General features: G+C 36.0%; 1 protein-coding gene across 1 annotated transcript in view; it reads left to right on the forward strand.

The window, feature by feature from the left end:
- The window catches only part of Dtl (denticleless E3 ubiquitin protein ligase homolog), a 61,991-nt gene that overhangs the window by 30,795 nt on the left and 13,352 nt on the right, over positions 1–17,844 (forward strand). The window contains exons 14-15 of the mRNA XM_046452266.2: positions 6,448–7,280; positions 9,011–9,121. Of these exons, the coding sequence (XP_046308222.1) occupies positions 6,448–7,280; positions 9,011–9,109 (932 nt within the window). The 3' untranslated portion in view covers positions 9,110–9,121. The remainder of the gene's footprint in view (positions 1–6,447; positions 7,281–9,010; positions 9,122–17,844) is intronic.

A 17,844-nucleotide genomic window follows, 5' to 3' on the forward strand; every position in this document is an offset into this window, starting at 1 on the left:
CTCAGTGGTTTTAAGTGCCCCTGGGTTGAATCCCTGGTACCAAAAAAAAAGTTTTTGTTTTCTTAAATTTTTATTTTGGTATTACAGTTTAATAAGAAAACTAATTCTACCTACATGAATAAGAAAAACAGCAGGCAGTCCCCAGATTCCCAAATCTATAATTTCCTATTCCCAGAGGCAACAACTTTAATATCTTTTAACTGATTCTTTAATATATATGTTTGTCTATACCTCTAACAAATGTGTAATTCTATGTGTTTTTTGCAGTTTTCAGTCTTATATGTTAGTTTATTTGCTTTATGACTTTATTTACTTTGGCCCACCACTATCAAACCTGTACACTCTCATTCTCCTAATGTAGAGTCATACTTGTGATTAGCAAGATAAAATTCAGTTGTTTTTAGTATATTCAGAATTGTGAAGTCATCGACACAATCTAATTCTAGAATATTTTCAACACCCAAAATGAGGGTTCAGTTTTTCTGTATCCTTGCCAATACTTGTTACTATTTATCTTCTTTATTATATTCATCCTAGTGGTATGAGTTGATATCCTGTTTTGGTTTTTATTTGCATTTTATGATGGCCAGTGATCTTGAACATTTTTTCACGTGTTTATTAGCATATTTTCTTTGATGAGATTCCTCTGTAAGTCTTTTGCCCATATTTTAATTGGGTCATTTGTCTCTCTAATGCTGACCTGTAAGCATTCTTTATATATTCTAGATGGAATCCCACATTGTATAGTGATTTTCATATATTATCTTATTCTTTAGGTTGTCTTTACATCTTTTATTTTTATTTTTATTTATTTTTTTAGTTGTCAATGGACCTTTATTTTATTTATATATATGCTGTGCTGAGAATTAAACCCAGTGCCTCACACGTGCTAGGCAGTGCTCTACCACTGAGCCATAACACCAGCCCCAGTCTTTACTTTCTTGATGGTGTCCTTTGATGTATACAAAACTTTCTAATTTTTTTTTAGTTTTAGGTCTGATTCACTTTGAGTTTATTTTTGTGTATGAGGTGAGGTAGGAATCCAGATTCAATTTTTTTGTATGTGGATATCCAACTTTTTAGCATCAAGAGATTATTCTTTGTTTTTTTTTTGGGGGGGGTGTATTGGGGATTGAATTCAGGGGCCCTTAACCACTGAGCCACATCCCCATCCCTATTTTGTATTTTATTTAGAGATGGGATCTCACTGAGTTGCTTAGTGCCTCACTTTTGCTGAGGCTGGCTTTGAACTCTCGATCCCATCCTCCTGTCTCAGCCTCCTAGCTGCTGAGATTATAGGCGTATGTTACCGGGCCCAAGATTATTTTTTACCTTATTGGATTGTCTTGAAACCCTTGTCAAAAATCAATTGACCATGAATATGTGGGTTTATTTTAAAAAAAAAAACATTTATTTTGTAGTTGTAGTTAGACACAATACCTTTATTTCACTTATTTATTTTTATGTGGTGTTGAGGATCGAACCCAGGGTCTTGAATGTGTTTGGCGAGCGCTCTATCACTGAGCCACAACCCCAGCCCTGTGGGTTTATTTTTGAGCTCTGAATTCGGTTTCATTAATCTATATGTTTATCCTCATATTGCATTGACTTGATTACTATAGCTTAGTACTAGGCTTGAGATCTAGAAGTCCTTTTAATTTTCTTTTTCAGAATTGCGTTGACTATTGTGGGGTTTTTTCAATACAAATTTTAGGATCAGCTTGTCAGTTTCTGCAAAATATCCAGCTAAATTTTGATAGGGATTACATTGATTCTATAGCTCAGTTTTCAGAGTAGGGCCATCTTAGCAATGTTAATTCTTCTCAACAATGAACTTGGAGTATCTTTCTGCCACCTGTCATTATCTATACTTCTCTAATTTTGGACAGTCTGAAAGAGAAAAATTATATGAGGAAAAATGCCATTAGTATCCCTTCCCATCACTCAACACGTAATTTTAAGTACATTTCCAAATATTTCTTGATATTTTCCCCTTGTTTTGCAGAACCATAGTTTTACTGTATCTACATTTTGATTTGAGACTTTTTCCACTGAACTTGATGTTTTTTATGCATTTCATGTATTATCTTTTTGCAACACTACTTAAAGTATTCCACTAAATAAATGTGGGATATTTTAAGTAGTTTCAAAAAGATGATACATGAAGTACATATTTTTTTTCAATATTTTGTTAAAAGTTTTTTTTTTTTTTTTTTTTCTCCCTGAATTTAGGGTCCCCTTTTCCTATTAAAATAGTTCACCAGCAGTGGAATTCTTATGTTAACAGCTGTTATCACTTTTAAAATTTATGATGAAAAAACTAGATATTTTTAGTTTATCATTAATTATTCTTAGTTTTAGAAACCAAGTCACCAAAAATGTTGCACAACCAAATTTAGACCATAATAACAAAAATATTTAGCCATTATTGAGTCTTCACATAGTTGTTCTAAGGACTTGCTTGGATTATATTATTTAATTCCCAAAATAATTGAAACTGAAGATCAACTTAGACTTTCCTCAGATCACACAGCTGTGAAGTTGTAGTAGAACCAACCTTTGCTGATTCTAAAGCAGCTGCTCAGAAGTACTCTGCACTACTGCCTCCTTTATGACCTAGCAGAGCAAAGCAAAGTTCAAGTTGAGACTAAACCAGGAGTTATGCCTAGATTTCTCCATTTTGGGGTAATGGTTACACTGAAGAACACTATAGACCTGACATGGGTGCCAAAGGCTGGCACACTGGCCATTTGACCCTCTAGGCAGCTTCTGGCAACAGATTGGCTGCTGCTAACCACATTGTTTTGAAAATTATGTTCCTCTGCTTTCCAAGCTAGTAATTAACACTCTAGTCCTTCATTGCTGTCCTGGGCTGTATTATCTTCTCTTCTGGCCATTTTAACACACTAACTGGAAGACTTTAAGTGCCAACGCACAGCCTGTCTTCCCTCTGCCCTATTTTTCCCAGACAGTACCTGCTCTGTCACTTCCTCTTCTTTCAGTGTGGTTCAGTTGTAGATACCATAGCACTATTGAAGCCAGTGGTCTCAATCTTTACTGGACATCAGAACCATTTCTGAGGATTCTAAAGTTTATATGTCCCCAATTATTTGATTCATTGGGACTGGGGTGGAGGCTAAGTACCTGCATTTTTATAAAGCTTCAAGTCTGTTGTCTTGTAGCCAGGATTGAAAACCTCTGGAGTAGGAATTATTGAATGACAAAGATGTTTATCCTAATGTTAAAGAAAAGTAAACCTTACCTGTTCTATCTTAAGTGCTTGCTGGAATTAAGTCAGCAAGATAATTAAGAGACAGTTTTCTAATGCCTAGGCTCTCACCATTATCCTTCTCAGCAGTAATGAAATTTGACATTGTTTAACAGTTCCTTGTTAGTAAATATAGGAGCACTGGGCCTAGAGATGAGTAAATCATCATTACCTCCCCCTCTTAGTTCACAATCTAGGAGGCAGATGTAAAAACTATAGTACATTGTAAACATTTCTTCTAACTGTTCTAAAGGAGGGTTCTGAGAACTCACTTCCTCTGAAGAGTAGAAAGAAGTTTGTGAACACTTCACAATGGAGTTAACATTATCATCAGAGCCTTTAAACAGGAGAATTTTTGCCTGACAAGAAGGGGCCAGGAAAACCACATGAGCAAAGACAGATGCCACAGTACACAGCTTGTTCAGGAAGCAGCAAGTAGTGTCTTGTAATAGGGCCCTAAAGTAGTATAGTATAAGTTTGGAAAAGTAGGCTGTGGTCAGATGGCTAATTTTATAGAAGGAAGCTGCAAATTGATAATTAGCAAGCTCTTTACAATTCCTCAAAGGAACTGGCTTTCAGGAAGCCTTTAGGCTAGATATCTGCTGGCCATTAGTAAACACTCCCAATGTGTGCCTTGCCAGTCTATACTTTATGTCTTCAGATCTCATACAAGGTTTATAAGGGATTGATCCATTTAAGTAGGTGAAAAACTAAATGGCGTGTCATTTTTAAATATATAGGCCAATATAGTGACATACTACACTTGTTAGAATGCAGCACATCTATGTATACTTGTGTGAAGAGATATAAAGATATAAGTGCAAGTTGCAAAACATGTACTATATAGTTTAATTCATTAAGTTGATTAGGTTTTTAAGGTATAGTTTTGTATGCACCAATAACAAGCACATAGAAAATTGTGAACCACCAAGAATATAAGAGTGAAATGAAAAGGTTGAAAAAAGAACTAAAAATTTGCTTTTTTCACTTTCCCCATTTATACTGTTTAAATTTTCAATCTTCTATCATCTACTTACTCTTTAAGAGTTCATATATGAGTACATGATCAGCATAACTCCACATCAGTACAACCACAAAAATGGGAAATTATACTCCATGTACAGATGATATGTCAAAATACATTCTATTGTCATGTATAACTAAAAAGAACAAATAAAGAAAAATACATTCTAGGGGCTGGCATTGTGGCTTAGAGGTGGATCAGTTGCCTAGCATGTGTGAGGCAGTGGGTTCAATCCTCAGCACGGCATATAAATATATGAATAAAATAAAGGTCCATCAACAACTAAAAAAAAAAATACATTCTAAAAATATATATATATATATATTTAAATTTAACCCCCAATTTTTCTGACCTTCAAAGTTAACAAAATCTTTTCTTTGATTCCCCCCACTCAGGGTCATAATATTCTGAAAAATGAGAAAATGACCCAACTTACCAACACATCAGATATCTGCTAGCCATTAGTAAACACTTCCAATGTGTGTCGTGCAAGTATAAGAAACTTAGGTAACTGATTTGTCCCTGTGTCTCTTCCTTCTGCCCTACTCCTGCCTTAGAAATGATCTATTGTAAGTAAGACCTGCACTATTTTAGGACTTTTTGTCCTAAATACCCTTCGATCCATTTAAAGGGAACAATTGACTGTGGCAGCAGTGCAGTGGCTATTGACCTGCCCTGAGGAATGCAGCAAGTGAAAACTTCCTTTTCTACTGAAATATAATGGTAATCAAGCTTTGGAACAGGAATGTGAGGACTGAAATAGGGCTCCATGGATGGGTCACTGTTAAGAAGTCCTTTTGTAGCACATTTGACAAAATGAGGTTTTCCAATAGTGATCTTCAATGAAGAAGCAGGATCACTTTGGCCAGTTCTAAATGTGTGATCGATGAAAAAAATTTAGACAATCTTCAATTTGTAGAATTTCTCTGTCCCAAGGCAAGACTGCTCAAGTAGTGAAAAACATAGGCTATAAAGGACAGGCTAATAAACTTACTAAAGACAGTACTTGCAAATCTTTATATTCTTGCTAAGGGACTGCATTTTTATATCAGCCCATCCTAAAAGGAGTTGCATATAAATGCAGTTTAGTAATTAAGCTCAATTAAATGTCTGAGTTACAATTCAAAGACTTTGTGACTAAAAAATGAATAGATGTCATTTCTTGTTATTTGAAGACAGAAACATTGTTTCAGAAATCTAGAAGACTAAAGAAAGAAACAGAAAATAGAGTGTCATCTGTTGTAAAGTAAAGTCTGAGGGAAGAATCATTATGATAAGAATGTGTCCAAAATACTTAAAGTTGTGTGTAAACAAAGGGACAAGGACAAATAGAGAAGAGACCTGTTCACTAAGTTTGATTTTGTTTAACAGATAGCAAGGATTGAGAGTCTGAATGTTCTTTGGCATTCTTTGACTTATGGAAAATAATCATTTGTAAACTAAGCTGGGGGGTTATTAATGAAATTTCAGTTTCATATGTGAAGCTACCATTGGCATTCTTGTATATACTCTTTATTTATTGATGCAGGCAAGAGGCACTGCACAGGGGCTCTTCAACAGAAATGCACAGGTTTAAAACCTGGCATGATTACTTACTATGTGACCTGGGCAGATCATTTGTAACTGACATCTTTCCTTATCTGTTGAATGAAGGTAGTTTTTATCTCTACCAGAAGAAATTCCATCACTTACTTGTTAAGGTTATCAGGTGTATAATATATATCACATACACAAATATAAAAATGCTTGGGTGCTTTGAAATTTTTCTTTGTATTTTTCTGTGCTTTTTAAAAAAAAAAAAAATATATATGTATTTTTTTTTTAGTTGTAGTTGGACATTCATTTATTTAGTTTTATGTGGTGCTGAGGTTTGAACCCAGTGCCTGGCATGTGCTAGACGAGTGCTCTATCGCTGAGCCACAACCCCAGCCCCTGTATTTTTCTGTAGGTTTTTAAAAGTGTATGTTTTACAATAGGCTAATTGGGAAGCTGGCAGGACAGGAAAGGAAAATGCTAAAAGGGCATATGTAGTAGGAATCAAATGACATATATAACTTACTAGCAAATCAACCCTTGGATGATTAAATGAGCTGCAATTTTTCTTGGTGAGAATATTTAGCTTTCTGATTTTCATGTTCTTCTCTTCGTTTTTCAGTAACAGTAACGAGTAGCCAGAGTACTCCTGCCAAAGTCCCCAGAGTAAAGAGCAGTCCGTCTATTTCCTCCCCATCATCTGCAGCGTGTGCTCCAAGCTGTGCTGGAGACCTTCCTCTTCCTTCAAATACTCCCACATTCTCTATTAAAACTCCTCCTGCCAAGACCCGGTCTCCCATCAGCAGAAGAGGCTCTGTCAATTCTGTCTCTCCCAAACCACTCTCATCTTTTAAGATGTCAATTAGAAACTGGGTGACCCGAACACCTTCTTCATCACCACCCATCACTCCACCTGCTTCTGAAACAAAGATCATGTCTCCAAGAAAAGCTCTCATTCCTGTGAGCCAGAAGTCATCCCAAGGAGATGCTTGTTCTGAGTCTAGAAATAGAGTGAAGAGGCGGCTAGACTCAAGCTGTCTGGAGAGTGTGAAACAAAAGTGTGTGAAGAGTTGCAATTGTGTGACTGAGCTTGATGGCCAAGTTGAAAATCTTCATTTGGATCTGTGCTGCCTTACTGGTAACCAGGAAGACCTTAGTAAGGACTCTGTAAGTTCTACCAAATCAAGCAAAGTTGAAGGAGCTGGTACAAGTATCTCAGAACCTCCTTCTCCTGTCAGTCCTTATACTACAGAAAACTGTGGAACACTGCCTCTTCCTTTGAGACCTTGTGGAGAAGGGTCTGAAGTGGTAGGCAAAGAAAATAGCTCCCCAGAGAATAAAAACTGGTTGTTGGCCATGGCAGCCAAACGCAAGGCTGAGAATTCATCTCCACGAAGTCCATCATCCCAGACACCCAATTCCAGGAGACAGAGTGGAAAGACATCACCAGGCCCGGTAAGTAAGAAGTGATGTAGAAGTTATATTTCTTAACTTGAAGAGGGGCCAGATACAGATCTGGAGTCAAAATGCTTAAAAGAAAAGAAAGCAAATTTATCCTTAGAGTTGCCGAATTTAGCACATAAAAATACAGTACAAATTTTGCATGGAACTTATTTATATTACAGATTTTTTACCCAAAAATTATGTATCTGAAATTGAAATATAACTGGGTATACTGTCATTGTATCTGGCAATCCTGTTTACTTCCATTAAAATCCCTCCTGTCAAGGTTTATACTCTCAGTCTTGTTGCCAGATTTGCTAAACCCTTCCTTGTGCTCCAGGATATCAAATATCAATTCAGAAGTATCTCTCCTTTCCTATTAGATAGATATGCTGTCCTTTTTTTTTTTTTTTAAAGTCAATATAGCTGATATTCTTGGGAAAGTTGCCAACATCCATAAGTAGATTTTCAGTTTGTAATTACATTTTATGGTTATTTAAGGTGAAGTTTAGATTCTTACAAAGCAAGTAAAGTACCAAATCCTAGATTTTTATGACTTCTCCCCAATTTTTTCTAGTTATCTTGACCACACCATTGTTCTTACCGCCTATATCTACTCTTTTAAATATTCAGTAATGCAGCATAATTTTACTTACCATTTTAGGACTCAAATTTCATTGTTTGACATAATATTTAAAATAGATAATGTCAGTAACAGATACTGTTGGCAGAACCTTGAAAAGCATATAGACTTAAAATGGTAGACGCAGAAGAAGCTGTGAAAATTAGGTGAGCTAAAAGCACCAGTCAGAAGGAATAGAAAATGCCTGTGAATTTGCAGGTTAAGGGGATGTGGGTTAAGGAAGTTTCCACTGTGCTTTATGATCTCTTCTGTGTTAGAAGTAGGTGATAGGATGATTGAAATCCAATCCAGGAATCAAGATCAGCAACATCTGCCCTTTTAAAGGGTGTAAGCTAGGTAGTAAGTATTCATATCCTGTACACATTATCATGAAACATATTCCATAATTTAAGAAAAAACAAATCGGAAATATTTGACAGCTTTTAATATGTATACTTTAACAAGAGAGAGAGAGAATTTTTTTTAAAAAAATATTTATTTATTTATTTTAGTTTTCCGCGGACACAACATCTTTGTTTGTATATGGTGCTGAGGATCGAACCCGGGCCGCACGCATGCCAGGCGAGCATGCTACCGCTTGAGCCACATCCCCAGCCCTGCATTTATTAATTTTTTGAAGTTTTGTTTTTTTTTTTTTTAAGAATTTGGGACAGGGATTTAGCTCAGTGGTAGAGCACGTGCTTAGCATGTACAATGTCCTGGGTTCAATCCCCAGCACCACAAAAAATAATACAATATTTTTTTTCTCTTTATACAATGATAATATAGAATAGTCTGGTTTATAGGCTACATTTATTTCAAAGAGGTTAATAATTGTAACCACTTCAATTCCTTTTAGGAGATTTAACTGGTAAATATTTTCTGTTCACATGAAAAAAATCTATGCTTTTCTTGCATATTATTTATTAAAATTTTACTATTTCATTATAAATCAACCAAAAAGACATTGCCATCAAAAGTAGTTGGGATTAAAAAGCTGGCTTATTAAAATAGTCAAACTTCTAGGCATCTTAAATTAATGTACAGTTAGTGCTAATGTGCTAGGTAACTTTGGATTTTATCCTAGGAAGTCTCTGAAATCTAAATTTTCTTCTTCTAGGTTACCATTACTCCCAACTCCATGAGGAAAATCTGTACCTACTTCCATAGAAAGTCCCAAGATGACTTCTGTAGTCCTGAACACTCAACAGAATTGTAAATTCTAATCTGAGTGAGTTAACTGAACTTGATTCCACTAAAACAAGGTGCAAAGACAGTGACTTCATAATTCTGGTCTTTAAGAAAGCTGCCATCCTTTCATTTTTTTGAGAAAAATCTTTCAACTCTGAACAATGTACCTAATCTGGTATACTACCTAGTGTATATGCAGCTTCCTCAGAGTAAGTGGTGTGTTTAAATTTCATAAAGTAAATTTGTCATTTTTGTAGCATTTTGAATGAATAGTCTTTACTTTTTTAAATTATGCATCTTCTCAACAATAATAACATCCAAACTCATAGAGGCACAAAACAGGACATGTCTCTTGTCATCCTGAAACTTCCTTGCATAGTAGAAAGTGCCTGGCAGTCACAGCAGAAGGCCTGTCTGTGAAGGCCAACTGCTAAAGGACTCTATGGAATATCTCTGGATCTGTCCTGCCTCAAAAAACTATACTTTTGTTTGAAATATATAATCTTTTCACTGTGCTTTTGTGGTTTTCTTTAAATATGTGCAAAAATGTGATATTCAGATAAATGCATTTATAGTGATTAAGTGTTTTTAAAAGTCTTTATGTAAATGCAGCGATAATGTCAACTCTTTGGAGAAACTAGGAGAAAAACAATAGGAAACTGGGTTCATCTTTTTTCTCCCAAATATATCTACCATATGAGATTTAAGTTTCCCTTATTTTTACCAAGCTATGTATGTTATCACCCAACATCACTTTCTATAGTTTGTGATTCTAACCATTTAAATAGAAGATGTTTTATAAAATCAGTAATCATACAATAAAGCTAGGGCTTTAATTTAGGTTTATTCCTCAGCATTAGGGGCTGCATCTTTTTAAAAATTGAAGAAAAGGTAACAATTTCTTATTGGTATTTCTATAAAATATGATAGCTCTGAACCAAAAATCAAGAACCTGAAGAATGAAATCTTTCTCTTCATGTTCATAAAAGCAACAACCTTTTAGTCTTGCCCTGATTCAAAAAAACATGGAACTTCCTCTGGATATTTAATACAGAGAATGAATTAACTAACTCTAAATAATATGCAAAATATCCTTAACATTTCTTCCCTTAAAACAATTGTGCGTTGTTTATTTTTAAATGAACCATCATTTTACATATTGCCACTTTTTACCCTCATGGAAAGAAGTTTTATGAATTTAGTCTGTACTTGGAAAGGATTCTCCTTCCAGTTACAAGAAATTCATTTTATTAGTATCTAAGAGGACTGTGTAGACTTTATTCCTACTTTTGTAATGGTTTTAAAAACTATTCTTAATGCATACTCTTTGATTGTTTTGCAATTGTAAAGTAAGCTTGTAACCACCAGGACCACATAGGTTAAATATAGATTCTCTATGGAAAAAAATAAAGAGAAGTCAGAGTAAAGGAAAGTCAAAACCAAGCACACCATAGCCTTAACTCTGAGTATTTAAGAAATCTGCTTATATTTGGTGTTTAATTTTTGAGTGTTAGGAAAGTATGCCTGCCAGTGCTAACTCTTGCTTTGAAAACCAGTGGGGAGAATGGAGGGAAATCCTTGAAAAAGGATCAGTAAAGTAGATGATTTTGTTTGTGTCTCTGCACATCTTCTGGCAGCACTATGGAGTGAAATTGGGGTAAACGTGGCTGTCAGAAACTGCCAAGAGCCTTTGGGTGTAACATGTCCCACTTGGAAAACTAGTACTTCAAATGGGTGCCAAAGATCAAATGTAATGAGATAATAATTATCCCTGCCTGTGTCAGTGTCAGACTTTGAGCTGATCCTGAATAATAAAGCCTTTTACTTTATCTGATATCCTTTTCTGAACTTTTTACAGAAAACTATAAGTTCACACCAAAGAACTATAGTAGGATTCAAGAATCCCTTCTACTTGTTCATTGAATAAAATTTATTCTCATGGAGATGATGTAGTTCAAACTGAAAGAGTTTTTAATGAAATACATCTTGCGTGGTCAGATGATAAAAGTTTAAGATGGCTTGGATTACTTGGTAAAGGAGGGTGGGGTGATGTAGTTTTTTTTCTTAAACAAGTATTTCCAGCCCAAACTTTTCCCGTTGAACACATTCCAAGCACTATTACTATGATTCTGTATTAGAGTTTCTTTTTGGTTATTCAACAGAGGCCCCTAACTTAATTTCGTGAAGGTTGGCTAGCCCCTTAAAATGTCTCTTTTATTTTGGGCTGCACATTTTAGATAATTTCTCAAGACCACTTGTAGCTACCCTTCTTTTAGGGGTTGAGAGAGGGGTCAGCTTTCCACACTCATCCCCATCTCTAATATCTTAAAATTGCACTGAGACTTTTGGGACACACTGAATAGAAGGCATTTTTTTAAAACTTTAAATGCAATATGGATGAATACAGCCCACTTTTAAAGTTGTGTGTGTGTTGCTTTAATCCTCAACTTAAAGTTAGTCTACTGGCCATGTTCTTACATAGGTCATATGCCTATTGAACATCTTCTTGAGAGCTTATCATTGCAGACACATGTACTATATGTCTGTTTTGCTGCTTTTCCTAGTCTCAAGAGGGTCTGATTACCTTCTATGCTCCTTTTAAAGGAAAGGCCAACTAGTCTGACAGAATCAGTTCCACAGCTAGATAGTGTAGGCAGCAGTTTACATGTGTCTAGACTGGGTGAGAATGCTGTACTGGAAAGACTGAATTGATATCCTCTCTAGTAATTGAGCACAAGTGGCTTCTGCTTCATAATTCTGTTCTAAGGGCTGAATGTAGGCCCATTTGAGCTATTGCTTATCAGTAGATCTCACTGCTTTTTGGATGGTAATTCTTTGCTTGCCTTTCATTTGGATCATGCCATATTACTGAAAAACCAGTTTATTCATGAAATCCTTGGAAATTATGGGGAAACCTGCATTATGCATTAGTCCTTTAAGTTCATTGGTTCGAAGTTATTGGTAGGCCAAACAATATTTCGTTGAACTTGAGGTGAGTTTAATGCTTTACTAGATCTGTTGCCAGGAATACAAGCCTAACTTGTTACACAGTAACCATTTTGTTGTCTTAAGTGATAGAAAATCTGTTTTATTTGTGAGCTATGTTTGAATGCATGCTGAGAAGTTTTAAAAGAATGATATGAGGTAAATTCAGCCTTTAAAAAATTACCTGAGCATGTTAAGCAGCTTGTTCATATCAGTTTCCCTATAGCAAACACATGCCACAAAAATAAGAGATGATATGATTAAAGAATAGTCTTGTTTGATCCTAAAAGCTCATCCCTCTCCCTTCCCTGCTAAGCCAGGAAAGAAGATTTCAAGCATATATAACAAGGTTCTTTATTTTTAATTTCAAAGTTTTAATATTCCATTTATTCTCTATTTCTTTTTAATTTCCTTAACTAGCCACATGCCCCTTTCCCTTTTGCCATTCTAAACAGTTTGTATTTAAACCATTTTGTCGAATATGAATAGCAATAGCACATTTCAAAATGCCTAGTTCGGTTCAGCTAACATTTATTCATTACCTGGGTGCCAGGTAATGGCACCTGGTCTGCAAAGAGTTCTTCCCTTTATTTTTAGTTGTCTATGGCACTTCAATAAGCAAAAGTCAGCATTTAAGAGAAACAGATCGGCTTTTTAAGTCACTTGAGTGAAGTTGTTTGTGAGCAGCTATTAAGTAGCGAGTGCTATTTTAGGTGCAATCTATTCCCTCCAGGAACTTATTCAGTTGCTGCTTAGAGTACCTGTAATTTTTCAAAATGTTATGGTTTGGATTTTAAATGTCCCCTTAAGGCCAGGCATTGAAGACTTTGTCCCTGAGGTGACACTATTGGAAGGTGGCTGAATCTTTAGGAAGTAGGGCCTACTAGAAGGAAGTTAGGTGATTGGGGAAAAGAGAATATTGGGACCCCAACCTTTTCCTGTTTCACTTCCTGACCACCATGAGGTGAGCAGTTTCCTATGTCATGCACTATTGCCATGATATATCTTGCCACCATAGGCAATGAATTTGTGCCAATGTTACAGGCCTTTTTTTTTTTTTCCTGTTGAAAGCTTTCCTTATTTTTAAAGTTGAGGTCTAAAAGTCATACCAGTTAGCCCATTTCTTTAGCAACATGTTACCAGATGATGTTACTGAAACAAACAAACAAAAAAACTAAACCATCTGGCTATGTTGACATGGAGTTAGCAAATATTGTCAGACCACATCACTCAATAATCATTCAGCACCACTCTTAATTTTACTTCTACTTTTTTCCCATCCCCTGCAATAGGCTCAAACATTTCAAGAATTATTTTAAAAGAAGAATAATAAGAGGATTTATTAAATGTGACTGTAAAATACTTACTAGTGGTTCAGAAACAAAAAATTAAAACCCAGTGGTCATTGGCATTTCTCTAATGGGTCCAAATTTAGACCAACAATTAATTTCAGATTGGAAATGTCACTGCCTCAAAAGCCTTCTTGGATTTAGAAAGCTTTATAGGCAGTAGACTAAGAGTCCAAACATCCATGTCTTCACAAAGGTGTTGACTGGAGCCAGGTATGGTGGCATGTATCTGTAATCCTAGCAACTCAGGAAGCTGAGGCAAGAGGATAGCAAGCTCGAGGCCAGCCTCCACAACTTAGCAAGACTTCGAGCAATTTAGTGAGACCCTGTCCCGCCCCCCCCCCCCAAAAAAAAAAGGGTTGGGTATGTAACTCAGTGGTAAAGTACCTCTGGGTTCAATCCCCAGTACCCAAAGGAAAAAATATATATATATGTTGACCAGAAGACAAGAGGAAATAAACATTAATAACTTAAGGAGGTTGTGTTAAACACTTCTCGTCTCCCTAATTATGTAATGAAATAATCAGCCTTAAAGTGCTATACCTGTAATTATCTGACTTTGGAAAATTATCTCCTAAAACAAAGGAATTAAGGTGACAAAGTCATGAATTGTACATGGAGAGCTTGTAGGATAAGAAAAATTAGAATGTGGTTTCTTTGATGATTAGGAACTATGGTTTCTGTTCTAGCCAACTCTTCTGTACAATGAATTGCACAAAGAAAGACTGCTGGTTAGAGTGGCTTGTGATTTGGATTATCCTGTGGTATCATCCTCTTTACTAATAAATATGAGTATGTGTGAAGCTGGGGTTCTGGGTTTTATTCGCACATGGACTAGTTATTTCTCTCTGTATTCTGTGACTACAGGTATCATCTCACATGCCTACCCTACCTAGCCATACCCACCCCCCAAAGAGGGGTGAACTGAGTGTTTAGTACCAGTCATGGTATATAGAATCATTGCACTAAACCTGAAGGTTTCCTGGATGCTGCCTGTTCTTTCCTCTTCCTGCATAAAGTCAAATTTATGATTTGGGTGGGGTGGGGTGGAGTGCAGTACTGGGAATTTAACCTAGAGCTTTCTTTTGCATGTCAGGCAAACACTCTTCCACTGAACTATATACCCCAGCCTTTTAAAATTTCTTAATTTTGAAACAGAGCCTTATTCAGTTACCCAGGCTAGCCTCAAACTTGGCAATCCTCCTGCCTCAGCCTCTCAAATAGCTGGGATTATAGGCATGTACCATCACACTTGGCTTTATGAAACTCTTATAATCAAAGTTATAGATTGTTGATGTAGTGCACAAAATAGCCCTATAAAGGGTATAATTATCCCCACTTTTTATAGATAAGGAAATTAAAACACAAGTTAAATAACTTATCCAAGGACACAGTCAATAAGTGGCAGTTTATAGATTTGGTCTGATTCAAAAGCCCACAGTCCTAATTCCCATTCTGTACTGCCTCCCAGGAAGAGGTCTGACCCCAGCCCTGCATCAGTCAAACATGTACTTTCCATTTTGTGTTATATTCAAAAGAGATAACTTGGCCTGATGTGGTGGTGCATATCTGTAATCTCAGCTACTTGGGAAGCTGAGGCAAAAGAATCCCAAGTTCAAGGCCAGCCTTAACACCTTAGCCTCAACACTCAAGATCTTTCTCAAAATTAAGGTTTGGGATGTCCCTCAGTGGTATAGCACTCCTGGGTTTGTTTGCTAGGGAGAAAAAGAGAACAGTCAAAATGTTACAAATAGATTTCCTACTTGAGTATTATATGAAAAAAATTACTCCTTGGGAGAGGAAATCATGTTAACTACAGGGAAAAGGGGATATGCAGGATTGGAAGCTGGAATAATCAGTACTGATAACATATTATAGGAGCACAAGCAGATGGTTAACAAGCACAAGTAAAGGAAAAACAGGAGCAAAAGCTCAGAAGTTAAAGTTCTTTAAGGTATAGGCCCTGGGATACATGAGCCAAGATGTTCAGGGCAATATTGTTATACTAACCCCAAACTGGAAACAATCCAAATGTTGTCCACAGTAGAATAAATAAACTATAAACTACTCATAACAAGCACTGTATAAGAAGGAGAGGAAAAAGAATGAACTAGCTATACGTGATGATATGAACAAATGTCAGAATGTTGAGCAAAAAGAAGCAAGAAACAAAAGAATATGTACCGTTATGATTTCATTCAGATCAAGTGTTAAAGGGAAACAATACTAAGCTAGCATTGAAGGACATGGTAAATGGCAAAGATCTGATTATTATTAAATATCATTCGAAACAGTGTTTCCCTCTAGAAGGTTGTGCTTGGGAAGTAATATGGGGGACTTTATAGGGGTTTTTCTGTCTCTTGTCTTGGTTGGTGGTTATATGGGTATTTGCTGTGTAATTATAGCTTACATTTGTATTTTATACATTTTTCTGTATACATTTTATGTTTCACAATGTTTTCAAAGTTTTTTTTTTTTTTAGAGGAATGGAAATCAGATAATTCTCTAGAGAAGAAAGGTCAGAGGTAAACATGGAAGGATTCTAGATAAACTTGATAATTAAAGTTAATTCAAAGGGAATAAGCTACTAGGGGGCCTGTGGGATCTTCTTGATACTTTCTAAGGAAAAGAAGAATATTCTATTCCCTCAAAGCAGAAGGATGAACTAAGTTGACTCTATGTATACACTATGTTCACTCAGTTTAAAAAGAACTGTGCCTTCTGCAAATCATACTGTAGTTCAAACATGGGTTTGGGATTTTCATGTAAGCAGGGTAGACCAACAAATGGAGATTTAAAGCTCCATATCATGCACTTTTCTCCTTCATTCTTTTTTTGGGGTTGGGGGTTAACTAGGGGTTGAACCCAGAGACAGATACTTTGCTAAACTACATATATCCCCAGCTCTTTTTTTTTTTTTTAAGACATTGGTAGACTTTTATTTTATTCATTTATTTGTAAGTGGTGCTGAGAATCAAACCCAGTACATCACACTTGCTAGGCAAGTTCTCTACCACTGAGCCACAACACCAGCTCACCCAGCTCTTTTTATTTATTTATTTTTTCACTTTTGAGCCAGGATCTCACCAAGTTGCTTAGGGTCTCACTAAATTGCTGAGCATTTACAGGCATGTGCCATGGTGCCCAGCATCCTTTCTCACTCTTGTATCTTCTTAAGTTCCACCAACAAATGGAGACAGAAATGAACCATAGAAATAATGGGTCTGGGGGAAGTTGACCAATTTGCTCAGGGTCACAAAAGTAGATAGATGGTTGGCCAAGTGCATTCTGGTATCCCATACTTTTTTGCATCCCAGTCCTGATCTACTAGCCATTCTCCTAATACTTTACTATCCTGCCTTTGTTCAGGTGCTTCCTCTACCTGGAATAGTTTTCCTATCTTACGCCTTTAAAAAAAGTCCTCATTCTTAAGATCCAGTTCAGACCCTCCTCTACTTCCTATAGGAAATGGTCACAAATTTTCCTACTTAAGCTTTCCTTCCACTCAGCCCTATAAATGCCTTGCTTAAACATTATAATGAAAGCTAGAAATGTGGCTCAGAGCTAGAGCATTTGTCTAGCATGTGGGAGGTCCTGGGTTTGATCCCTAACACCACAAAATAATAAAAAGAAGTCACAGAATCATAGCTAATTTTGTTTATATTTTCAATACTCATGTATTGAAATATACCGTATTACTAGTAAGAATCACAAGTCACTTATTAATTTTATTTCTTTGTATTTTCCAGATTTTCTACAAGAAACATATATTTTATAATTTTTTAAATTAGTTTTTGCTGAGGAAAGAAGGGTTACTTATTTCTCATAGATACAAAGAAACTGTATTTTTCTAAGATAAAAAATTCAAATTATGCTATGTACATATATAAATATTCCCCAGTGAATGCTACCTTTATATATATCTTTAAAGCACCAGTTAAAAATTCATTATAAAGAAGGAAGGCCAGTAGAGTACAGGAAGGAGAACAGGAAAGAGAGAAAGGAAGGGAAAATAGAAGTACTAGGGATTGAAATGGAGTACATTATATTACACAAATGTATGAATCTATTCAAAATGAAACCCCCTTTTATGTATAACTAAAGTGCACTAATAACAATACTTAAAAGACTTCACAAGAAAGACAGGTGCCGTGGCGCATACCTGTAATCCCAGCGGTTCAGGAGGCTGAGGCAGGAGGATATGAGTTCAAATCCAGCCTTAGCAACAGCAAGGCACTAAGCAACTCAGTGAGAAGTGAGACACTGTCTAAACAAAATATAAATAGGGCTGGGGAAGTGGTCAATTGCCCCTGAGTTCAATCCCTGATATCACACCCCAGCACCTCCCCCACCCCCCCCAAAAAAAAAGATTTCACAAATAAATGTATATTTTAAAATAATATAGAGAACATATTCTCTCAATATATAT

Source organism: Marmota monax, unplaced genomic scaffold (assembly GCF_021218885.2).
Source record: "Marmota monax isolate L192 unplaced genomic scaffold, Marmota_monax_Labrador192_F-V1.1 WCK01_AAM20220418_F8-fsc00105, whole genome shotgun sequence".
Lineage (NCBI taxonomy): Eukaryota > Metazoa > Chordata > Mammalia > Rodentia > Sciuridae > Marmota > Marmota monax.